The 26703-nt window shown below is 40.6% G+C and overlaps 1 protein-coding gene across 2 annotated transcripts in view; it reads left to right on the top strand.

Annotated features, from left to right (window-relative positions):
* The first annotated feature begins 6672 nt into the window (after positions 1-6672).
* The window catches only part of HLF (HLF transcription factor, PAR bZIP family member), a 45010-nt gene continuing 24979 nt past the window's right edge, over positions 6673-26703 (top strand). The window contains exons 1-2 of one of the 2 annotated variants that reach the window (XM_073311844.1): positions 6673-7202; positions 8856-9191. In XM_073311844.1, the coding sequence (XP_073167945.1) occupies positions 7097-7202; positions 8856-9191 (442 nt within the window). In that variant the 5' untranslated portion in view covers positions 6673-7096. The remainder of the gene's footprint in view (positions 7203-8855; positions 9192-26703) is intronic. The other variant, XM_073311843.1, reaches the window with a different exon arrangement.

The following is a 26703-nucleotide window of genomic DNA, read 5'->3' as shown; positions in this document are numbered from 1 at the left end:
ATTGATACGGAAGACTAACAAATCTCAAAGTGCACTGACAAAGGAATACTGCTCAATGGCCAGCGAGCACGTCGTCATGAAAAATGTTGGTGGCACAATAAGACCGGCAATGATAGGCATAAGATGATCCGGGTGGCATTTGACCTGCAAAGAGGCTACATCCATTTAGGATTTGTCTCTGATGATAATAAAAGTAAGGCCCATTACCCGTCCTAATATGGTCGAGCATAATAGTAAATTACTTCATGGAATATCAGGGTTGGAAGGGACCTCAGGAGGTCATGTAGTCCAACCCCCTGCTCAAAGCAGGACCAAAACCCAATTTTTTTCCCAGATCCCTGAATGGCCCCCTCAAGGACTGAACTCATAACCCTGTGCTCAATGCTTCAGTAATATCTTCACATACGCTGTTCTTTGCACCACAGCTATATCCCACATAGTAGAAGCTGAAGAGACTAACGCCTGTTTCTGATTGCTCCTGTTCTTACCATGAATTAATGGTGACAGAGGCAGCAGACAGATACGGCAGGAAGAGGAAATAACAGAGGGCATTTCCATCATGAGGAATATGGGGAGAAAGGTGAATGGAATCAAACTTTGGACCAGAAACTGTGGAACTGGAAATATCTACATGTAAAATCCTGTTCATACTGCAGCCTTTAGTCCATGTAAAGTGGATAATGTGGTTTGCAAGATTTTAAAACGGCTACAGATTTATTAGAGCCCATTTACACTAACACTTGTTATAGGACTGTGTTATAATTTAGGTCATTAGTCCTCAACACAGGTCTATAGCTATGTTGTCCCACCTAAATGCAAAAGAAAACCTTAGGTTAAAAGGCCGTGTCTTAGGTGTGAACTGGGATGGTTAGACTTGTAGTATAGATGGGCTCTTCAGAAGAAGTGGAAAGCTTCATGTGTTTAATTTTTCAAATCACCTAGATGAAGGGAATCACCTAGAGAAGGGAAAGAGTTATCAGAAAGCAGGGCCTCAAAAAAATATGGATTTATACTAACTTGGCTGAACTCAGTTTGAAAAATAGCATCCTTGGACACTTTTTATGCTGACCCAAGGTTTTGTGATTGAAAACACCTGGAAAAGGAACATAAACATTCACTAACTGACTTAATTTTTACCTGGGAAGCAAACAAAAAGTTTTCTTTATGGAAAAATAGTGATCTGCTCTGGTCTTCTGTCATTCTATACAATTAAGTTTTTTCTCTTGGTGAATCTAGTAGGAATAAATATTCAAAACAAACTGCCTTTTGACTGTATGTGGAACTGTATGTAGAATCCAGCTCGATTATTGCATAATTAGTTTTAGAGCTTCCTATGCAGCATCTGTCAACAACCACTGTCGGAAATAGGATGTGGTCTGACTAGAGATGAACTATAGCCAGTGAGCATGAGTACTGATGACCCGTACTGGATAATTCTGAAAAGCATCTCAGTGATTTGCCCCTGTCAGGGGGCTGTCTGTGTGATATAAATAACCTGTGTGGCAGAACTGTTGCTTCAGCTGATTACCTTTGTTAGGCTCCATCTACACTATGAGCGAGGGCTGTGACTCCCGGCTCGTGTGGCCATATTCTCACTAGCTCTCGTCTGAGCTCGCACACTACAAATAGCAGCATAGCTGCAGTAGCACCGGCAGCAGGGGTTAGCCACCCCCAGCACAAACCCACCTGAACCGCATGGGTGTATATTTGGAGCGGCTCACCCGTGCCGCTGCTGCCCGGGTACTGTGGCTTCACTCCTATTTATGGCCTGCTAGCTCAGGTGAGAGCTAGCACAAGTATATCTGTGCGAGCTCGGAATCGCACCCCTTGCTTGGAGTGTAGACATATCCTAAGAAGGGGGAGAAGATTATGCATCTGGAAGCACAGAACTAAGTGCTACATACTTGTGCAGCATGTTTTCCCTGGATGCTGGCCCAGCTCTGCTGGCTGGTCCATAGATGGGAGGGAATGACTTTTCCCTTCGAGTTAATTTCCAGTCCCTGCATGCTGGGAACTCAAAGACTGGGATTATACATGGCCCCTAGACTGTTTTGTTGCTACTTTCTGTCCTACACTTATGCAGGTCTAGACACAATTTGTTCCTAGGAGTTTTTCACGCTTCATGGTGTCAAATAATGAAAGAGACAAGCTTGGGTCTTATTATAGTTAATTCAATATCCTATTTCATCAGATTTTACTGAGTATATTTTGCATTAGGTGGATAATAACCGTAATAAAGTTGAATAGTTTTTCTCGTCCTTCTTGAGCTTTTATATCCTAATTCCAAATTAATATTGTTTGTTATTGGTGGTTCCCAGATTCTCCATTACCTTTGCATCTTATATTTCTGTTCATCCTCATAGTTGCTTAATACCAAATCTCATAAAGGTTCCCTTTCTTATTTATGCACATATTGAATAGAAAATCATTCCTGTACCAGATATGTAAGCAACACTGCCAATCATTTTCCTCCTCTTAATGTCGTTTACTCTGTACTTATGTAATTAAAGTCTCCAGTAACTAGCAATTTGGCCATTTTACGCACTATTGCCATGTGTGCAATCATTTAATAATCCAGTCATTCTTTCTCGTTGGGTGGCTTGTAATATGCTGTGCTGCTATTATCATGTTACTCCTTAAAACATCTCTAATCTCAAACTGTGGCTCTGTGCCATGTCATGGTTCTTTCATATCCTCTTTTTAATTGTTTTCCTTAATTATGTTAATGCTACACTTTCTCTGAAACATCAGATGATCACTTTAAATCCCTAGATTTTGTCTAGGCCAACACTCTCATACTCTCTTGGTTCAAGGTTGAGATTTATTGAGCGCTTGTGGGTTATTGCTAATTTTAGCGGGACTGTTTGTATAAATACCCATCAAAGTGCCTAGATAATAGACAGACACCCTTTTAATATGTTTTTTCAATAATGACCATTCAAAAGCAAAGAGGTTATGAAAATGTAATGTGTAAATCTTTGTAAAGAAATGAATAGATCAGGGAGAATATAATTTTTCTTTTTTTAGGTATGTAACAAATGTGAAATAATTAAGCAACTGAGTCTGAGGAAAGTTTAATAGGCCGAAATAAGGGAAAGTACAACTTGGCTAAGTGATAACCAACCAGGAGGAGAAGTAAAAGATAAGCGATTACAGGTATTTGAAGAGTATAAACACCAAGGGTAGAGTGGAACTGTTTAAAAATGGCAAACATAGTAAGTGCTCTGATCCAGTGATGAGGGGTGAAAACCTATGTGGACCAAAAAAAAAGGGGGCTGTAACTGAGAGTAGGGTCACAGAAATTAAAGATGGAAAAGCCCCTCAGGAAAATATAGATAGGATATCAAGAAACCTTCCTAATGGTGAAATCTGTAGACTAGTCTTCCACAGTGTGTGCTGGAAGGAGCAATCCTTTACTGGAAGCAAGATGAACTAAAAGATCAGTTAGGGCTCTTTCATCTCTAAATACATGAAAGCTACAAAATAAAAAAGCTGTTGTGTGAAATTGTGGTACCATGGTTAGTACCTAGATACCAGAATGATTTGGGTGCTTCATAAATAGACTAGATAAATATAGGTTTCAGAGTAACAGCCGTGTTAGTCTGTATTCGCAAAAAGAAAAGGAGGACTTGTGGCACCTTAGAGACTAACCAATTTATTTGAGCATAAGCTGCATCCGATGAAGTGAGCTGTAGCTCACGAAAGCTTAGGCTCAAATAAATTGGTTAGTCTCTAAGGTGCCACAAGTCCTCCTTTTCTTTTTTAGATAAATATAATGTCACTTCACCCACACCTCATCTAGCATTCTCATGTGTCAACAAAATGAGACTGCAGTGTAAAAACTATTGGGGTTTTTTTTTTTTGGGTGTTCACTGTAAAAATGTCTCTCAGTCCATTGAACTAAACTTTGTTACAAACAAGAATTTTTATGTTTGTTACTGACTTTGGGGTGGAGGGAGGGACCCGCTTAGCTGCAGAGTTTGAAAGCGCTGTTCTATTGGCAACTGCCAAGAGCTAGATATACTTGGTCCTTCAAATTCCACAACAGGGAGTGAAGCCCTGGTTGGAGTGTGAACCAACAGGTACAGGAATGTTCCCAGGTAGGAAAAATTAACGACAAAAGGAATCACCTGCTTCCAAATCAGCAGCATTCTGTTCTGTCCTAGCTATGAGCGGATCTCATTTGCAACTGCTCCAGCTGCTTTCACTTATCTTTTCAGTGTTTCCAGCTCTTTCAGTTGTCTCCTGAGTCCTGCAGTATTTGCTGTTTTTCCTTTAGTGTTGCAGAGAAGAGCTGGAAAAAAATGGACCCTAAAGGCTCAAAAATCTAAAGACAAATAAAGAGAATCCAAAATGTATTTTTTAAGCTCATAAATGTTAAGCCAACTGTTTTTGTTTGGGTATTTTTGGTGGGCTGACCCATGATTTTTGCGTGCTTGGGGTTGACAATACTACAGTATATATTTTCCTCTTCAAATGCAGTGGAAGCTTGGGGAAGGAGGGTGTCAACACCTCATCGGATAGGCACCTAAGTAATCCTCTCACCCTTGTCTGATGAGTCCCACTGCAATGTTGATATTTGCATTTAAGCTGCTGTGCGTGTGTGAAAGTTTTTTTTGTTCCAGGTATGCTCTGGGCATGTTCTCCTGCTCTGATGCATCAGGACAGGTCAAACATTCAAACTCATTCACATTCCTCCTGGTTACTGTGGAAGCTAATTGAACACTGCTTGGAACCCTCCAGTGCAAGCCGGGGATCAATGGGGAGAGAGAGAGAGAGTCACAAAGTAATAAATGGATGGTGGTATGTAGGCAACATTATTGCTGCCCAAGGGTGCGCTCCCTTCTGCAGAAATAGCAAGTGGGGAATTGATTCCACTAGGATAACTGAGGGCAGAATTGGGCTCGATGACCCCTAAAAAAAAGTAAAGGAGGACTTGTGACACCTTAGAGACTAACAAATTTATTTGAGCATAAGCTTTCGTGAGCTACAGCTCACTTCAACGGATGCATGCAGTGGAAAATACAGTAGGGGGATTTTATATACTGTGACAAAGTTCCTGCTCTACCTTGGTGGGTCTTGCGCTTATTGGCGGATTTGCTCGCCTTGGAGTTTCACGGCAGCCCTCAGCTTGGCCGTTTTTCTGAATTCACAGTCCAGGTCGACTCCTCCTGTGTCTGACCAGGAGTTGAGAGGATTTGGGGGGAACCCGGGCCCGCCCTCTACTCCAGGTTCCAGCCCAGAGCCCTGTGGAATGCAGCTATCTAGAGTGCCTCCTGGAACAGCTGTGTGACAGCTACAACTCCCTGGGCTACTTCCCCATGGCCTCCTCCCAACACCTTCTTTATCCTCACCATAGGACCTTCCTCCTGGTGTCTGATAATGCTTGTACACCTCAGTCCTCCAACAGTCCGCGTTCTCACTCTCAGCTCCTAGTGCCTCTTGTTCCCAGCTCCTCACATGCACACCACAAACTGAAGTGAGCTCCTTTTTAAAACCCAGGTGCCCTGATTAGCCTGCCTTAATTGATTGTAGCAGCTTCTTGATTGTCTGCAGGTGTTCTAATCAGCCTGTCTTAATTGTCTCCAGAAGGTTCCTGATTGTTCTGCAACCTTCCCTGTACCTTATCCAGGGAAAAGGGACTTACTTAGCCTGGGGCTAATATATCTGCCTTCTATTACTCTCCTGTAGCCATCTGGCCCGACCCTGTCACAATACACACACATGAGACTGTATATCCTTGGTAGGATTGAGCAAATGTCACAAAAATTCCCCATTAATACTTTAAAATAAATTTGCTTTAGCTGTGTTACAAAAAAAAAAAAAAAAAACCTTCCCTGTACCTTATCCAGGGAAAAGGGACCTACTTAGCCTGGGGCTTATATATCTGCCTTCTGTTACTCTCCTATAGCCATCTGGCCCGAACCTGTCACAATATACAGAGAACATGAAACAATGGGTGTTACCATACACACTGTAATGAGAGTGATGAGGTAAGCTGAGCTATTACCAGCAGGAGAGAAAAAAACAAACCTTTTGTAGTAATAATCAAGGTGGGCCATTTCCAGCAGTTGACAAGAACGTGTGAGGAACAGTAGGGGGAAAAATAAACATGGGGAAATAGTTTTACTTTGTGTAATGACACATCCATTCCCAGTCTTTATTCAAGCCTAATTTAATGGTGTCCAGTTTGCAAATTAATTCCAAGTCAGCAGTCTCTTTCCCCATGTTTATTTCCTCCCCGCCTCCACTGTTCCTCACACGTTCTTGTCAGCTGCTGGAAATGGCCCACCTTGATTATCACTACAAAAGGGTTTTTTTCTCTCCTGCTGGTAATAGCTCACCTTACCTGATCACTCTGGTTACAGTGTGTATGGTAACACCCATTGTTTCATGTTCTCTGTGTATATAAAATCCCCTTGCTGTATTTTCCACTGCATGCATCCGATGAAGTGAGCGGTAGCTCACGAAAGCTTATGCTGACATAAATTGGTTAGTCTCTAAGTCCTCCTTTTCTTTTTGCGGATACAGACTAACAGGGCTGCTCCTCTGAAACCTAAAATAAAGTAAATCACAGCGCGCGCGCACGCACGCGCACGTGGAAAATGCATTAAGGTGGTGACAGGAAACGCAATTGCATTGTAACTGTATCCGTGGGGACTTAGACCAGCGGGGGGAGGAGCTGCCAGCTATCCCTGGAGCGGTGCTGGGCTTTGACGTCATTCTTGGCAGTGCCTGTCTGCACATGGCTGGGCGAATGGTCTGAGCGGTGTGTGCCTGGGCGGAGGAAGCAGCTGCCTGTGTTGTTGTTGTTGTTGGGTTGGTGTGTGAGAAAGGGGGCAAGAGCAGAAGAGGCTGGGGTAGCTCTGGCCAGGCCTGCTCCAACGAGCTGTAACTTCTCCCCCCCCCGCCCCCGGCTCCAGCGACACTGAGGATTTCTATGTCAGAGTAGCAGCCCTGTCAGTCTGTATCCGCAAAAAGAAAAGGAGGACTGGTGGCACCTTAGAGACGAACAACTCTGTTTGAGCATAAGCTTTCGTGAGCTACAGCTTCTGGAGATTTTTAGTCTTCTTTTATTTGAAAGGCGACAGAGAAAATGTCTCGACCTCTCCCTTTGAACCCAACTTTCCTACCTCCGACTTATGGGGTGCTGAAATCCCTGCTGGAGAACCCGCTCAAGCTGCCGCTGAATCACGAAGACGGTGAGGCGCAGAAAGTTGCTTGTGTATAAATTGTTTTTAGGGGGGGCGAGTCACAGGAATGTTAAATGCAACGTAATATTGTAACTCGTTAGTCCCAAGTGCATGCAGGTCAGGACGATAGTGCCAAGCGTCTGCGTTTCCAGTGCCGAATTCCACTGTTTCATCTGTTCAATACATTTCCTCTTGAGAGTTCTGCAGAGTTAGAAAAGCAGATATAAATAGGAAGAAACCTGCCTACCGTTCAGCTGTAAATCCCAGGAAAAATTAGGTTTTGCAAGGAGATTCGAATACTTCTATTCTTTAGATAAAGATAGTATGATACGAATAATAAGCATGACCAATAAGTAATGAAAGACAGCTGTCTTTCTTTTGAATCAATACATAGCAATCTCTTTCTAGCTAGGTGACGGGCACTAAATTGTATGTCTTCAGAAAATAAATAAAATAAATTCCATCTGTACTGAATGAAGACGGACTTATTAGGAAGGAGCAGACAGCACATCTTCACAATTTCCTTCCAGAAATGAGTATATATTCTGGGTGACTGACGTTTGAGCATTTTGGGGGGGGGGAGGAGGGGGTTTGTGACCATTTTATTTCCTGACTTTGCACCCTCTTTTTAATGAACGTGTGTAAAACGTGTTTGTGTGAATAGTAACTAATAAGAATTTTAAAGCTGAAAAGTTGCAGCTTACACTTTTGGGGGATGACAAAATAATGCAAATATAATAGGATTTTATCAAGTGTGTTTTTATTACAAAAGTGTGTGTTACTTAGAAAACGTACATACTTCCTGCAACATCTATGGATTCTGTTCCTAAAGGGAATATAAATAGGAAAAAAAACTATAATAATTTAGACTCTAGCAAATCAAGGGGCTAAATCTTCTTCTTAAAATGTATGGTATAATAGTGTCTTGTTAATTTTTAGTAGGAGTTTAAAGCATTTTCCAAAGTAAGAGTGAATAAGGGCACTTGGTTATGTTGTTTTACAATTAGTGGATTCTTAATATTTCAGTCTAGGATTTTTCTTAATTTATTTACCTGTTTTTACATCTCTCGAGTGTATTTATCCGAACATATTTTAATCATTATTGTAAACATATACAGCAGAAAATGAAGTAGCTTAACATTATTTTGAATTCTACAGACGATAGATATATTGTGTTATTACTTATTATGGGCCCGATTCTGCAACCTCAAAGCAAGCAAAACAACTCCAGCTCAATGGCTGATTTGTTGTTTAAGGACTGCAGGATTGGGCCCTTTTATTTAATAATGTTAAGATATTTGGGGGTTTTAGATGAAAACTGTTCCTTTCAAACACAATAAAATACCTGGCAACATCTGCCCTATAACTTGCTTTGTGGATTAGTACAGACACTCTCAAGAAATCTGTGAGCATTTATTTAAAGCTCACACTGAATGCTGCTGAATTGTTAACTAAAAATAGACCGAACTGATGAAAATATGCCTACATTCAGTTCATGGTCATTTGGTTCGACCTTTTAATTCTGTGCAAGATGAAAAGAATCAAAGGACTTGTGTATGTGATGAGATGTTAGGTTCTTAAAACAGGAGACAGTGGAAAATATCTTCTTGAAAATAATAATTAACTACTCAGCACTTACATCTTTATTGTGTTTTTTATAAGCATTTGGTAAAGAAAAAGACAAAGAAAAGAAGCTAGATGATGACAGCACCAGCGCCTCAGTCCCACAGTCAGCTTTCTTGGGGCCAACGTTATGGGACAAGACCCTGCCATACGATGGAGACACTTTCCAGTTGGAATACATGGACCTGGAAGAATTCCTCTCGGAAAATGGAATTCCACCCAGTCCAGCCCAACATGACCACAGTCCACACCAGCCAAATCTCCAGCAAGCTACCTCAGCAGCACCCTCTGTCATGGACCTCAGCAGCAGGGCATCTACATCAGTCCATCCGGGCATGGTGTCTCAAAATTGCATGCAGAGCCCAGTCAGACCAGGTAATCAGCCGTAAGACCTTCCCTAGGGGCTCTTAAATGAGCCAGGCAAACAAATGAAAAAAAGTAAATAATTATTTCTGACCACATGATTGACACTGGCAACATAGAGAAGTCCAGCATGAAGCAAGTCGTTGGCAGGGGCAATAATAATAATAATGAGGGCTGTCAAGCGATTACAAAAATTAATCATGATTAATTGCACGATTAAAAAGATTATTCACGTGATTAATCGCACTGCTAAACAAAAATAGAATACCATTTAAATATTTTTGGATGTTTTCTACATTTTCAAATATTTTTATTTCAATTACAACACAGAATACAAAGTGTACAGTGCTCACTTTATATTTTTTATTACAAGTATTTGCACTGTAAAAAAACAAAAGAAATCATATTTTTCAATTCACCTAATTCAGGAACTGTAGTACAATCTCTTTGTGATGAAAGTTGAACTTACAAATGTAGAACTATGTATAAACAAACAAATCTGCATTCACAAATAAAACAATGTACAATTTTAGAGCCTGCAAGTCCACTCAGTCCTACTTCTTGTTCAGCCAATCATTCAAACAAGTTTGTTTACATTTGCAGGAGATAATGCTGCCTGCTTCTTGTTTACAATGTCACCCGAAAGTGAGAACAGGTGTTCTCATGGCACTGTTGTAGCCGGCATCGCAAGATATTTAGGTGCCAGATGTGCTAAAGATCCATATGTCCCTTTTTGCTTCAACCACCAGTCCAGGGGACGTGCGTCCATGCTGATGACGGGTTCTGCTCAATAACAATCCAAAGCAGTGCGGACCGACGGATGTTCATTTTCATTATCTGAGTCAAATGCCACCAGCAGAAGGTTGATTTTTCTTTATTCGTGGTTTGGGTTCTGTAGTTTCCGCATCTTGCGGAAAAAAGTTGCTCTTTTAAGACTTCGGAAAACATGCTCCACACCTCGTCCCTCTCAGATTTTGGAAGGCACTTCAGATTCTTAAACTTTGGGTCGAGTGCTGTAGCTGTCTTTAGAAATCTCACATTGGTACCTTCTTTGCGTTTTGTCACATCTGCAGTGAAAGTGTTCTTAAAATGAACAACATGTGCTGGGTCATCATCCGAGACTGCTATAAAATGAAATATATGGCAGAATGCAGGTAAAATAGAGCAGGGGATATACAATTCTCCCCCAAGGAGTTCAGTCACAAATGTAATTGACACAATATTTTTTTAACGAGCATCATTAGCATGGAAGCATGTCCTCTGGAATGGTGGCCGAAGGATTAAGGGGCATGCGCATGTTTTGCATATCTGGCAAGTAAATACCTTGCAATGCCAGCTACAAAAGTGCCATGCAAATGCCTGTTCTCACTTTCTGTTGACATTGTAAATAAGAAGAAGGCAGCATTATCTCCTGTAAATGTAAACAAACTTGTTTGTCTTAGCGATTGGCTGCACAAGAAGTAGGACTGAGTGGACTTGTAGGTGCTGAAGTTTTACATTGTTTAGTTTATGAGTGAAGTTATGTAACAAAAAAAATCTATATTTGTAAGTTACACTTTCATGATAGAGATTGCACTACAGTGCTTGTATGAGGTGAATTGAAAAACACTATTTCTTTTGTTTATCATTTTTACAGTGCAAATATTTGTAATCAAAAGTAATATACACTTCGATATCAATTACAACACAGAATACAATATATATGAAAATGTAGAAAAACATCCAAAATATGTAATAAATTTCAATTGGTATTCTATTTTGTTTAACCGTGCAATTAAAATTGCGAGTAATTGCAATTAATTATTTTAATCCCGATTAATTTTTTTTAGTTAATCGTGTGAGTTAACTGTGATTAATCGACAGCCCTAATAATAATCTCGAGAAATGCTAACCAGCTGTGCAGAAATTTTTGCTTAAATTTTGTCAAGAATCTGTGGGAATTCCATGGAAAATTGCCTGTCATCTGTTTCCTACTGGTAACCTAGCTATTGACAGGCTAAAAATACAAACAGAAGTAAAAATAGTAATACACAGATGCCACAATGTAAAATGAACAGGGGAAGAAAAAGGGAGAAAGAGCGCAAGAGAATTCGTACAGTAAACAGGACCATATTCATTAAGGCAGAAGAAAATTCAGCTGTCATTTCAGTGGTAATATTAGGGAGGAAGGTTCTTGTTTGTAATGTTGGCCATATCATTGTATGTCCTATACTCCTGTAATATGCCAGGCAAAAAGCACACACAATAAAATATGGAGAAGTAATAGTTAAACATCAGGCAAGACATAAATCACAAATATTTACATCAGGTTCTGATCTGTTACACTAGTGTAAATCCAGAGTGTAATTATTGACTTCAGTTGAGTTACATGAGACAAACCTACAGAATCCTGTCTTCCCAGTATCCTTTCTTCTGACCCTGGCCAATGCCAGGTGCTTCAGAGGGAATGAACAGAACAGGTAATCACCAAGTGATCCATCCCCTGTCATCCACTCCCAGCTTCTGGCAAAAAGAGACTAGGGACACTCAGAGCAGTGTTGCATCCCTGCCCGTCCTGGCTAATAGTCATTGATGGACCTATCCTCCATGAACTTATCTAATTCTGCTCTAAGCAATAGGCAGAGAAGGAAACATCTTAAGGCTGGATTTTGATCATAGAGCCTAATTCAAAACCATTTGATGTCAATGGGAATTTTTCACTGCAGACCCTTAGTATCTCTAAAGGAGTTATACCAGTGTTAGAGATGGAAACCTGGTGCAAAATATCAACAGTTTGGTGGAAATGGAGCAGTAAGAAGCCTTATGTTTTCAAATAAAGTGGCATATTCTTACTAAACTTTGATTGTGACCTTACACTCAGACAACATCTGAGAAAGTCAACTTTGCTGCTGGGAGCAGGAAACTGCTCCTCTCCCCTCTGGTTGACCACTTGCCATGCGCAGCATGCAGTGCCTTTGTTAGAACCATCTGTTAAAGAAGCAAAATAAATAAATAGAATGACAGTAGTTTGGGAGGAAAAATAAATGTACAAAAATCACATGAATTGGCAAAATTTATTTCTTATTTAAAAAATATAAAGCTGTGAACAGTGGTTTGGGCCCAAGCTGGGAAGTTATTCTGTGATTTTCATTTACTCACCTTGACACTGGCTAGTTCTTGTGAAACTGGTTTCTTCCCTCAGTTTTAAGGGGCCTCAGAGTTTAGAGTTAACAGTAATTGATACCACTCTCCCAGAGTAAATAACACTTAGAGTTGGCAAGAAGAAAAAACACCCCTACTTTTCTTGAGATATTTGTAACAAGCCATTTTGCCCACAACGTGTGTTTTCTCTCTCTCTCTCTCTCACACGTGCGCACACACAAAATTAAGAAGTGATTATGCCTTGCCATTCTTTTTTCAGAAGCCCCTGAAAGTGAGCCAGCCTTTTAATGATCACCTGTCAGATTGTATTTGTAATTGGAGTTCTGGGTCAGCTGTTTGCATGGTTCTTGCAGCGCATTGATCTTTAGTGTTTTTTCCCCAAGCTGTTTGCAACATTCTTGGGGCTCATAAACTTTTTTCACAAATGCAGTTCTAGATACTTTTTTTTTTTTTATACTGTTGTAAAAGAAATCCAGATCTCGGGCAGATGGGTGGGTGGATTGGGGGGAAATAGCTGAGATTGCAGTTTTTAAAATTTCATGGCACCTTCTATTGCCGAACAATCATGTAGTTTATTTTTCTCTAGATGAGGAGCTGAGTTCATGTTTGTAAGTCACAATATTTTTTCAGTGCTATAACTGGATGCAGAGTAAAACCAAGTAAATTTTTAAGCAGTAACTTTCTTAAAGACCATGCAAATTCACTGCGTCAATAGATTTTAACATACGTCATTTTATAAACATCTCTATTTTCACAAACTCTGTTTTGAGGAAACATCAGAATTCCAACATGGACTTGAGTATTTGATCTACTTTTAAAATCAGACTACAAATATATTTTAAAAATATAAAACTCTTTAATATTTAAAAATAGCAATTAAAACTGCTATGAAAAGACTTAAACAAATGTTCTGTTCTGAAATATAGAACACATGAGCTGCAGCTAAATTATTATTCATAATGTAAAAAAGCATTAGAATGGAGGCATGCCATTTACACATTACATGTGGATTTTATAGTCTGTTTTTAAAATTGTGCCTTGAGAAAGAAGTCTTAGTTTGATAGTTGTGGGCTTCCTTTTTTTAGTTACCAAAAGGGCTTCTGCTTGGTTGTCATGATTTATTTTATTATGACAAGGCGCTGGACCAATTAGAATTCAAAAAAGTATTACAAAACCAATACAAATGCAATTCATATGGTCTTATTGGTGTTGGCAAAACTAAGATGCCAGGGTGATAACTCTACCGCAATTATAATAAAATGTTTATATTCTTTTGTGTTCAGCATGCATTGTCTGGGTTTCATCTTGCGTAATGTTTTTAGTGCTGCCTGTCTTGCAGTGTGGCAGGTAATATATATATATAGGGCCAAATCTTGCTCACCTCCCATCAGATGGGCTATTGGTTTAAATGGGTCTGCTCCCATGAGTAAGACAAGCAGAATTTGGCCCATATACGTTGGTGCTAAAATAAGTACATGCATACATGTGTGAGTACTGTGTGTGTGTGTATATATATACATGTTTGTGCGGTGGGGCAGAGGCTGAGAGATGTGTATGCATACAACATTCATATACAAGCAACATAAAATGCATTGTTGAAATTATGATAGTACATATCACATGTATGTGTACTGAAATTTAACCATTGTTTGAATGACACAATTAGCTCCTAAGTACTAATGTATTTTACCACTACTGGAAATGATTCAGAAACGTGCAGTGATATTTGCCAGGGAACTTAGTTGAGCTCAGCAAAGCTAATCTGACCTTAACTGTAAATATGACAGTACAGAATTATAACGGATTAGTTTTCCTTAGGAAAAAAATGCTCCTTTTCTTGTAGTGGACTGTGTATCTTTACATTATGGTTGACAAAAAGATAGGTTCATCAATTTATCATGTGCTCTCTGAGTGAAGAATGAATAAAATAATAATACAACCCAGTAGAGTAAGTGGAGGCTGGATATAAAGGATATAGTTTTTATTTGGATCAAGAGCTATCCAATACAGCGAGTGCTGCAAGATTAGATTCTGGTTGTGATTTTGTTTAATAATGAGGCATAGTGACTGTTCAACTCACCAGTGCAATGTTACATCCTTCGCTAATGTGTCGATGGACTTGGAAATATTTTCTCTTTGCTATAAGGAGCACTTACCTCTGATTAGTTGGTTTAAATCAATGGTCATCTTAAGGAAAATGTTTCTACAAAGTTAGTTTTTTAAATTAACTTGTTCACTATGAACGCATTTTGTTGATGCTCCATATTATGTGTTTTCCATCTTTACAGACCTTGTGTTGTCTTTGTCTGTTCTGTAGTAGGAACACAGACCTGGATTTGGCTAGGGAGCTGTTTAAAGAATGTTTAACTGCACTTTGCTGTTTTTGTGTGAAGAATGTTGAATGTAATACTTTGCTGTCATCAGGTGATACCTAGTTGGTGATCACAGGCATCTGTTTAACATCTGGCTTTTTATATGTCATCTTTGTAATTTAAATGGATAGTGCAGCTGTCATGAGCGGTCTGTAGAGAGTGGGTAAGGCCACAGGGGGCTCAGTTGAAGCTGGAGTAGGAAGAATTTCCTTACATTTTTGCTTATTCGGTGTATGAATACAGCAGGAATGGAGTGCTGTCATGCACAATCCATGACATAGTTCTTCCCCTTTATTTGCCAGATAAATACTGAACCGAAATGACAAAAATGAGTTACCGTTGGGAAGTTTCCAGTTCTTCCTCTTAACTGTCTGGTTCCAGTACTAGGGACACCAGGCAAAAATAGGCATGGCCTTTCACTTGATCCATCTAGCCTCTCAACACCATATACAGAGTGACTTAATCAGTGGCCTAGTCCAAGGAGGGGTGTGTTTTAACACCCCTTAATTCTGGTTTGCCTTTTCCCTCCCATATAGCTTAATATTCCCTCCTCTTCCAGAACAAATTTTCACAATTCAAGGATTTACATAGTCCCAGCAGACAGATATGCACTCAACCTCCTCCTAAGATGTAATGCAATGACTAGGTGCATGGTCCATGCCATGAGCCCCCTTACTGAGAGGCTGAGGACACCACCTCCCTCTGAATTTCTTGAACCTTGGACAGCACGTGGAAGTGACCAGCAGAGCCATCAAGCAAGCCCCGTACTGAGTGCTGCTTCTTCCCATTGACTCTCCCATGAAGGCTCCTCTGAGTGGCTGTTGCCTGCATGACCATGTGTTTTAGGCACGTGGCACTGCCCTGTGTAGCCTGCTCAGCATGACTTTTGCTAGAACAGCAGCAAGCCCAGGTTAGGCTGTTTGTTCCTGCCACGATCAGCTGATAGTGAAATGACAGCAAAATGGAAAGGTTTAACTGCATGGGCCTCCTGTGCCAGGGAAATGTAATAGGCAGAGAAGATCCTCAACAAACGGTTTGGGATCAAAGAAAAAAGATACAGAGTACATTTTGGCCAGTATAAAAATAGACTCTCTTGCATTACAAGAAAAAAAAATTCTGAATGCACAAGCCGAGCTAATGCTGGAAGCAAGCACTTTGTGTAATATTTGCTGTTAAATTGTAATGATTGTTTAATAGATTCTTTTTTATTTGATCAAGAAATTTAACATATTTAGGGGTTAAAAAGTAAACAAGACGGATGTTCTCCTTTTTGTGTGATAATTTGGAAATATACAGGGCCTGAGTTTGCAAACCTCACATGGAGTAGCTTTTACCAAATGTATGAGACTACTTGTTTGAGTAAGTGCAACTCAAGGTAAGTAAGGATTGCCCAATGGGGGCGACAAGCGTGATTTATTTCTAGAGAGACGTATTAGGGGTGTCTGAGAACAACCTGTATGTGTCATGATCATCAGAGTAAGGTGAATTTCTAAGAGCCTTGTTTCACATCTCTAAATGTGGTGCAGTGTTTGACTAGTTCAGTTATTTGACTTTTTAAGAAGCCAGGGTATCCTGAAGGCTTCACATATTGTTTCATGATATGGTTAGGAGAGGGGACATCATCAGGTATATGCGAAGAAGACATGGATTAGACATCTGATTAGAAGTAGCTCAGAGTAAACATTAAATTGTTCAATGTTTATTTATTTGGCAGTAGACTGGCAAAGTGGGAGATGGCTATGGCCAGATTCTGGCCAGTTAATCACACTGATGAGGAGTTTACTCCTCAAGTATTCCTATTGATTTCGATGAGGCCATGTATCGTGACATAGCCATGGCACTGTATCTGTGCTGGCATAACCTCATAGGGTAGGTGTAGCCTACAGTGACAGAAGGGGTATTTTCCATCACTGTAGGAACACCACCTCACTGAGCAGTGGGCGACAGAAACATTCTTCCACCGACCTAGCTGTGTCCACACTGTGGATGAGTTCAGCATGACTATGGCACGTATGGGGGTGGATTTTTCATACCTTTGAGCGCTGTCGCTATTGCAATCTAAGTTTTCAGTGTAGACCAGGCCTGAGGTGCTGCTCAGCAGAAGAAAGGGGTTGCGCAAACGAGCACTTTGTTTGTCCCCGATCAACTCTAAGGGGCTTGGGAGACCGGAAGCGTTCTCCTGTCTTTCTGGATTTTCTGTGAGAGGTGGTAGCTAATGGTCGTTTCTGTATGTTCTAAGAACAGTGTGAAAAGACACTCTCATGATCAGTTAAGAGTGCTTTGGAGCACTGTATAATCAGAAGCTCTCATTGGCTGGTGGTGCATTGCCAGGGATTTATTTAACAGGCATATTAGTAACTAAAAATGATGTTTTTAAAAAATAAGCATTTCATTAAAACAGTCTCACTTTCCTCAGTGGTTAAAAGGTTATGAATTCCAGACAAGTTCCAGAAAAGCCTGGGATGGATAGAAAAGCAGTATCTTAGCCAACCAGTACCCAGAGACACACATGCTATGATCTTTAGCATATAAAATGTTCTGGATAGTGCAAGAGCTAGAAAACCACAAATGGAAAAATATTCAGTGCATCAGATTCAGTGGTGTTTAGTGGAGTAAATTACACTTTAATTTACTTCTCTTGGTTGTTTTTCCTACTGTAGCCCCCTCCTTGGCATGGAATTTACAATATGCCCATTGAATTCCAGATTGGTGCAAATTACATATTTTGCCACTTACTCCTGCGTTCTGCCAAATGTACACCCTGGTTTACATCACTGCTGTTACTGGCCCAGAGCCATCACAGGAGTTGCACCTGTTACTCTGGGCTGCATTTGCGCCAAACATTTGAAGGGCCAAATTCTGCACGGATTTACATCACATATGAACCCATTTTTTAGCTGCTTTGACACTGAGCCCTATTCCATTGCCTCAGGTTTCCGTTTGTAGCCATGTCTTAATCTTTTGCTTTTAAATATGGTAATGTTCTTCTGTTTGGATGAAATTTCATTTATTATTCACAAGCATGCCAGAGCGGTAGCATTTGCTCTCCCCCTCCCCCCCCCATTTAGGATGGTAAAACCCCAATCTTATTGGGGCCAGGGAAAACTCTCTTAGTTCTTCAGTGCTTAATTGGAGATGAAACACAGATAATTACTGAAACAAAATGTACCAGGTGCCTACAAATCAGCATGTTCCTTCAATTAGTTCAATTAGTATACATTTGTCATAAACAGATGCCAGAATGAGCTACAGCAGTAAATCATCTGTGACAAAGTGTCCTCCTAAAAAATGTACATGCATAAATGGACAGGCACAAATATATTGTTTGGTGGTAGGGATGGCAATGACTTCTTTTCCAATTAGACATAGGTATCTCAGTCTGCTATAAACTCTTTACTCTGGAACACAGCTGGGAACAATAGGTCAAAGATTAAGTAGTTCATTGCAAAACTGGTTGGTGCTCCTGAATTTAATAAACAAATGGATAAACATGTCTCTTAATTCATAGCAAATCCATTACTTCGTAGGGCAAGCATTGGACCACACTCTTTCTCAAGTGCTTACAGGCTCCCCTACTGGCTCAGTACCTGCGCATGAAAATGACTACATTTCAAATAGCCTGGTCACTCTGTAATTGCAGTACAGATGAAAACAGTAAAACCAAACACCAAGTGCTGTCTAAACAGAATCTAAGTAGTGATTGCTTTCATGGTTTTATTTTCTAAGCGGGAAAAGAGACTGTAACTCTTTTTTTTTTTTTTTCTTTTTTTTCCAAACGGAGGAAACAAACATGATGTGAAACAGATTCTAAACACAGCACTCCTGCGTAGCTCATTTGAAGGAGTAGCCGATGAAGTTACCAAAGTCATAGTGCTCAATCCTCCAAGAGCAGAATGTCGCACTGGCCTTCAAAATGTTTAATACAGAGAGTCAGTCAAAAAAGGAAAAGAGGAGGAATCATGAAATAGCTTGATCTTAAATTCTGCAACTTGCAATTTCAAGATCTCACGTCTAACAATGTGCAAAAGGGTAACACCAGGTTGAAGTATGACAGAGGTAAATTTGGGTCTGAAATGAGGTGCATCATCGAGAACTACAATGATAATATCAAGCGATTAAATTCTAACTCTTGCTACATATGAACTAGGCACGTCCTAAGGGCTAAATCCTGTTCCTTTTTAAAGCTGGGATGCTAACTGGCTTAGTTCCAGGGACTCTTCAGAGATCAGGCAAAGGGAATATTCCGTCTTTCAGCTGTTACTGAGGTCTCAAGGAGTCTCGTCTTTACAGCAGCTGTACCTCAATGCAAGGGGGGCATTTGATGTACACAGTGTTGCTAACTCTTGCAATCTTATCACAAGTTTCTCAGTATATGGGGTTTTTTTTTTCCCTCCTGGAGTCTTGTGATGATATGCGAATCTTGGCTTCCTTTTTAAAATGTCAATTTCTAGTCCTCGTGGCTGTAGAGAAAATCTTCAAAACACTGAATTCTAAAAGGTAAAGAGATCCCAATACTCATTTTTAAAAGTCATTTTTTTAAGCCAACTGCATGACTTCTTGAGGCCTGACTCACAGTTTATAATGCTTTGGTGTGGTAATATTGTCTGTGTATTGTAAAATTCAGCTGCCTCAGCTTGTCCTGTCTCCCCTCTGTACTTGGGCAGTGGGAACCATTACAGAGGATAGCTTTAGACTGTCCTCACAGGCTTTTAGCATCCTGTTTCCCACTTTGTGAAGCAGAACCACCCCAGTTCTGTAGTTGAGGGCAGCTTGCTGAAATGTCTCTGTTCTCAGCCATGTCCCATTTCAGTTTGGTGCCTGTGATCTTGAGCACCTCATCTTATCACAGCTGCTGCAATATCAGTAGTGGGAAAATGTTTGTGGGGAGGTGTCCGAGTGACCTTGTATATACGTCTTGCCTTCCAATCTCCAAAATATACATCTACCAGCCCTTTCCACCTTATGCAGCATGTTTTAATCAGTGTAAATTTCCACTCATAGGCTGGGGCATGGAGGGGGTCGGTTAGGAATCAATAAGAAACATGGTGGAAGTGGGCTAGAAACAGGGACTGAGGAAAGCTAGGTCGTTAGCGGGATAAAGGAGAGAGAGATTTGTTTTCTTGTGGGTTTTAAAAAATTGTGTAATTGAAGAATTGGATTAACCTGATATGACTTTCTGTTTTTCTGCCAGATTAGATATGTTGAGTTTCTTGGCATGGTGCACTGTACAGTACATTGTGTGCTGTAAATATGGGTGTGTCGGTAGAAAGCTTTAATGACACAACAGCCTTGCAGCATAATGTAGTACATCAGTATAGTACTGGGCAGATTTTCCTTTTTTCCTCTTGCTTTTTAATCTACTCTGTATTATGTTTCCCACATACAATCAAGTCACTTGAAGACCAACTTCTGACATACCAAAAAATCTTTGGATCTAGTAATGGCATCATAAAAGGGCATGTGAAGTGAGGAAGGACTGGTATATAAAAAGTAATGCTTTGACAGAGAGTCGGGACTGTTCCCTGGACACAAAGATACAGTTTACTGGGAAATGTTGTGAATGTTTTTTATTTTATAATTGTGTCTTAAGATGTTGCCTATTCCCAGGGGAATTTTGCACCAAAAAATTAAAAATTCTGTGCACAGTATTTTAAAATTCTGCATATTTTATTTGTTAAAATAATGCAGTATAACCCTGCTGGTTTCAATTATTTTGGTAATTTATTTAAACTGCAATACAATGAATGAAGAATAGGAGCGGGGCGCACTGCAGGAAAACCCCAAGCCCCCTTTGTCTAATAGTAATGTAGCTAGTATTGACCCTTTACTTCTAGTTATTTAGTCAACAAATATATGCTCAGTGTTACATCGCAGGCAACTGAAGAGCAAACTTGGGCTGGGGACTCAACTCACAGTTTATATTGGCTACTGACCATCTCTAGAAAGCTCAGTAGCAAAGAGTTCATGGAGCACATTTTGTCCAAAAATGTAGACCAGTTCTAATCACTAAAGCACCATAAGCATTCATAAGGCCACAGAGTAAGACACAGAGACTGTATGACGCAGTGACTGTGTGTGTGTGCTGGCTGCTGGGAAAGATTCTGAGACACCCCCCGCTGTCTCTTTAAGACACTCACTAAAAGCTCTCCTGCTCTGTCCTGAGCCCTGTTGTCTCCCTTCTCCTGCTCTGCAGAGATGGGTCTCAAGGGGGGAGAGAGAGAGAGAGAGACTCGGCGAGCTGGCTGCTGGGGAAATCTCAGAAACAGTGCACTGTCTCTTTAAGAAAGGCACTCAATCATTCACCCTTCCCCGCAGCAGCTCCACATTTGGAAGAATTTGTATTCAGGGAAATTCATGTTTCTATGTAAATAAAGGGTTGACTAAATATTCTTGTTCATCATCACATTTAATATTATTCAGACCCTTAAAGAAAGAGCAGCACTCCATTATGGAGAGGGAAGAGGGAGTAGGAGACCTATCCAGGTGGAATAATCAATTCTGGTTTAGGCCAGTTGGAAGGAAAAGGTCATGTTTCTTAGCTCCCTGTTGCTATAGTTCCTGACTCTAATCAGCCACGCAACGAAATATTGAACTAGCTCTTTGGATGATACATTTTCTGAAGAAGTGCTAGGATGGGACTTTTTTTTTTAGTTGTTCCTTAATTTGTTCTCTCTTTGAGGACAATGCAGATTCAGTGTATGATAACGGGCATTCTGTTTGTACCTATATAACCTATAGGTTAAAATGAGAGAACTCAGAATTGAGTCCATTTAAAGATAATCCAGGCACCTGCATTCTGAAAAGGTTTAGTTGAAAACTTGCAAAAGTGGCCACTGATGTTGGGTGCCTGTATTTTGGGTGCCAGCTTGAAACACCTCAGGCCTTGGCTCCAATTGGAGTCGTTTGGCCCATCTGAAAACCAGACCACAGGTGTCACAACTAAGGGACCCCCCAAATTTGGGCATCTAGAAATCATTGGTCACTTTTGAAAAAGCGGACCTTTCTATTGTATTGGGCCTCTACTGCAGTTTTTGCTGTGTTAGGAAACTTTTGGAAAACTGTCTGGTCACTCAGTTGTGTCAGCCACAAGGTTGTTAAAAATCATTGTTAAAAACCATTCTCAAGACTAGTAGTCTCTGGCAGTCATGTCATCCTTGGGTCCTGCACCCACTCATCACTTAGGGTAGTAAATTGTCTGCTTGCTAAACAGACTGAGGCAAGACACTTTCAATACCCATTGTAGAAAGCCATGCTAGTTTTCCAGGATAGACCCTAGGAGGTATCTAGTCTCAAAAAAGTTTTGTTTTGTTTCTAAACAAACTTATGACCCATAACACTGGTTGGGAAAACTGTGTTAGCAGAAACCCTGTTAAAAAAAAAAGGTTTCCCAAGAGGGAAAACTGCTGGTTAGATGGGGCTTTAATAACAGGTTTTGTGGACTTTCAGTTCCAGAATATTTAATCTGATTCTTAGAAGGACATTAAAAAATTGAGTAGTCTACACAAAACAGCACAGAGAGATGAAACACATACTCCGTACTCTCTCAAATCCCAGTGGAAGTTTGCTTGAGTAAGGTTTGCAAAATCAAGTCATCGATGTAGTTTAATGTATGAAATCATAAAAAAAATTAAATGTGCAAATGGATCACTGATATGGAAAGATTCCTCCTTTTATTAAAAAAAAAAAAAAGTTCCATCTTCAGCAGTGTTTTTAACAGGCAGTTATATGCCTACTTGTCTAAATGCATCTGATTTTGCATTAGATGACTCACATGTGGCTAAATTTGGCAGTGGTTCCGTGGTTGCTCAATGCATTTTGTTTTCTGATCTAAAAATCAGCAATCACAATGTAAATATCTTTTTATAGTAAAGTTTTATGAGTTAGAAAAAGCTGATAGATTCCACTTATCGTGGCTTAATTTCTTGCACTGCAACTAAGGAGACAAGAAAACCAAAAGTTTTGTGCACTTGGTTAACTAGTGAGAGAAAATCAAACACGTGAAAAGGAATCATCGGTCAGATAAAAGGAGAGAACTTAGAATATCAGGGTTGGAAGGGACCTCAGGAGGTCATCTAGTCCAGCTCCCTGCTCAATGCAGGACCAATCCCCAATTTTTGCCCCAGATCCCTAAATGGCCCCCTCAAGGATTGAACTCACAACCCTGGGTTTAGCAGGCTAATGCTCAAACACTGAGCTATCCCTCCCCCCAGCTTGTATGTGTCTTTCTGTGATTTCAGGAGCTTCTGCACGTGTCTTGATTATCATCTCATTTCTGTAGTAAGTAAACAGATATATTTTCATTCTGTACCCCTGCTTCTGTTTCATCCTTCGTCATTCTACTCTGCAGCAAGGATATATTTCCTGCGGTCTGGTGCTGGAGGTTTTTCTGTTTTGTTTATACCTGTAACATGCTCTCAGGTATAAGAGAGTGAATCAGCCACATGCTGACACTGCTACTGGCAATGGCTGCCCCTTGTCGTTACTTAGGTCCATTAGTTAAATGCATTACTGTGATTAATATCATCATAACAATAATATCTTACATTTGTAGCATCGTTTATCCCAGGGGCACCCAAAATGTTACTTTGGGTTAAATTGTGCCCCCCTTACTTTGTGAGTAGTCTCATATATTTCATTGGGACTACTTGGGGACTACTTTAAGTAAAGGTATTGGAACCGTGAGCATGTGGCCCGTCATCAGATATGTACTTTTATCATTCTTATACTGGGACAGCTCCTGAGAGGTGATGGGCACTTTTAGCTCCCGTTGACTTTGGGATTTGAGGGCACTATGCACTTTGCAAGATTTGAGTCCATTTTCAGTCCACTCCTGTGAGGTGCTCAGAATCCTCCTCCGTTGGCAGTTCTCAGTCCCTTTCAGGATTGGAGCCTGTGTGCTGGAGTGACGGTCCCAAGCCCGAGAGGTGCTGATCGTCTGTGACTCCCATTTAAATCCATGAGAGTGAATGGTGCTTGGCACACTTCACAGGACTGGGACCCTAGTTTAATTTACAGCGTTGCCAACACTAACAGTTAAGCAAACCCCTAAATAATTTCTGAAGTTGCTTCTCCTTTTTCTGCTGCACGCCAGTTCATAGCCTCTGGCTTGTTCTTTCCCACTTTCTCACGTTTTCCCAGAGCCACTGCTGTGTACAGTCTGAAGATCACATTTAACCAACACAAGGAAATCGGCTTCACCGTCACGTGGATTAGAATGTGTTCAGTCTGTACTGCCAGATTGTGGCTAGCTGAGCAAAATACAGCAAAGTGCTGGGCGCTTGGCCAAGCTTTTATTTCAGTTTGGAGCACACAATCACACATATGCAGTTTGGCAGGACATCCACACTAGGATATATTTGGATAGTAATCAACCTTTCTTTCCTTCTTCCCTTCTTTCCTTCTTTCTTTCCATCCATGCTGGTCATACAACACCACCATTAGTGTTTATCCAGTAGACTCAAGTCCCAGTTCAATGTTCACACCCTATATACATGTTCGGAACATGTTACAGCCATGACATGGGATGCATTTAGGATGAGGCTATAATTCTACAGCTTGAAAACCAAACTTCTTAACTCTGCCCCCACCCTCCCCACTGCCAGGGTGCCAATGACACAGTTATGCTCTTACTCTTTGAGAGATCAAAAGCTTCTCCAGGATGGATTGAAGGCCAAATATGGAAGGAAGTAGCTTTGCTGGAGCTCTGAAAATAGCAAGAATTGTTAAACTACTATAGTCTGTCCTTGTCTCGAATCTTTTATACTTTTTTTTTTTTTAAGTTTATTGTTTTTGTCCCCAGCTGTAAGTGGAAACTACAGCTTGTCAGTGAAAATATTAGTAAATGTCTTGGGGAAAATAGGAGGGTGCAATTAGAATTCTGGAGATGGACGCGTGTTTCTCTTAAGGTCTCTCTCTCTCCTGCCCCCAACTTGCCTTCCTCTGAAGCTGTTTGCATACAATCTGACTCACCCATGAAAATAAAGCTGGATTTGATTTTAGCCGTCTAGGAGGCTTTGGGATTCTTGGGGGACAGAGGCTTTATGATGCAAACTCGTTTATTTCTCAGTGAATCAAAAATTGACTTTTCAAAATCCAGTGTATGTTTTGGAAAGTTGGCATTGTGGTCAAAACCCCATCATTTCTGATGATGCCCTTCTAAAAAATACCACAGCCATCCAAAACACGGGTTAGTAGCACGGCTCTGGCATTTGGGGCTGCTATGAGAAAACACTGTAGTATTTTATAAGGGACTATTTCTTGTGATGTGGTTTTGGTTTTTTTTTTATACCTAAAAAATAGTTTTCCTAGACAACTTTTTTGATTGCTTAATGTGAAACTACAGGCTGTGTCTGAACAGATCAACAGACTGAAATAGCTAGTCCCACAATAGCTATTTAGCAGCCTTTCTAAAATCTATACAGAGGGGTCTTGAGAATATATAGCAACCATCACCTCTGCTGGACTCTTCTAAGTTCACAAATGTGTAGAAAAAAGGAAATAGTGGGCCAGATCCTCAGCTGATGTAAATCAGCAAAACTGCATCAAAGTCAGTGGAGCTATGCTGATATATGCTAAGGGAATAGCAGGACCATTATCTCTAAAGCTCCTGATTACAAAGTGAAAGGGACACTGTAGTAGCCCCTGCAGTTCTAGAGATCTCAGAAAATGTGCCACCTTCATAAGGTCAGACTTCAGTTAAAATACTGTGTCAAGCTCTGTTGTTACAGGACACTTAAAATATGTGTAGTGTCTCCAGGTCTTCTAGTGATTTATAGTTTGTTTAGTGTATGGTGGGAAAGCCTTGAAGCCTCAAATTCACTGTCATTAGAAGCATTCAGGGTGTGTTTACTTAAAAATCAGGGTTTCACAGCCTGATCCACAAAAATCAATAGAAAGCCTCCCACTGACTTCATCAGGCCCTTGATGGAGTGATGGAGAGGGTCAGGCTGGGCCCTATCTAAACTCGTCAAATTTCACTGAATTTGAAATTTAAAGAATTAACTTTCAAAGGGTCACTCCCTTCTTATAACGCTTCCTATTCAATCCTGTGTGTTGATAAGTGTCTGTTTCTTGTCCACCAAGCCCAAGTAAAAGAGTTTTTGGAGCATGGGTTGGGGCAGTTGGAATTCCCATCCTTGAGACAGTGTGCAGAGCAGCTGCACAGCACCCACTGTAGTCTCCAGACAGCAAGTTATCCTCTGTGGGAGGGTTTTGTTCAGAGGATCTGTGGTCAGAGTCCCACTGGACACACTCTGTAGCCTAGCCTGATTCGCTGCACTCCTTCTCAGTGTCTTTACAACCCGCTCCTTGCACTGCAAGGGCTACACTGTGTTCCCGTTCCTACCAATGATACATTTCACTTAATTACGTTCACTTTGGTGGAGTTCCTACAGATAGAAACTAGAGGAGAATTTGGTCCCAAAAAGCCCTCAAGGATTCAGTTGCTTTTTCAGGTCTTGCGTGCTTGCGCAAGGGTCTGGGCTGGATTTGGCCCCTAAACTGCTTCATTATGGGGTGGGCAATAATCACATTTGATCTGATTATAAGTACATGGAACAACTCCTATTAAAACTGGGCTATGTACTGTGATTTTGATTTTAAAACGCCCGTGCGCACACACACGCGTGCTTAAGGACTTTAAAGATTCAGGTTGAGATTTCTTAAGGAATTAGGTGCACACTGAATTTTAAGAGGATCTAGGCACCTTACTTCCTTAGTTGCCTTTTGAGAAATCTCAGCCGTAAACAGGTTTCAGAGGAACAGCCGTGTTAGTCTGTATTCGCAAAAAGAAAAGGAGTACTTGTGGCACCTTAGAGACTAACCAATTTATTTGAGCATGAGCTTTCGTGAGCTAAACAGTAATCTTAGAGAGCTGTGGGCCCGGTGACACTTAGGAGCTTCAGCCCTTCTCAAAAGTGCCCTCAGATGGTGATCTGGAGCTGCTGAAACTCACCAGACAGGTTCTTGTTAAGTAATTAGCCAGCTAAGCAAAAAGAGTAATGGTGTGTCTC

This window comes from Lepidochelys kempii, chromosome 14, assembly GCF_965140265.1.
Source record: "Lepidochelys kempii isolate rLepKem1 chromosome 14, rLepKem1.hap2, whole genome shotgun sequence".
NCBI classification, from domain to species: domain Eukaryota; kingdom Metazoa; phylum Chordata; order Testudines; family Cheloniidae; genus Lepidochelys; species Lepidochelys kempii.
The sequence above is the reverse complement of the archived record's forward strand: the minus strand, read 5'-3'. Positions and strand labels throughout refer to the sequence as shown.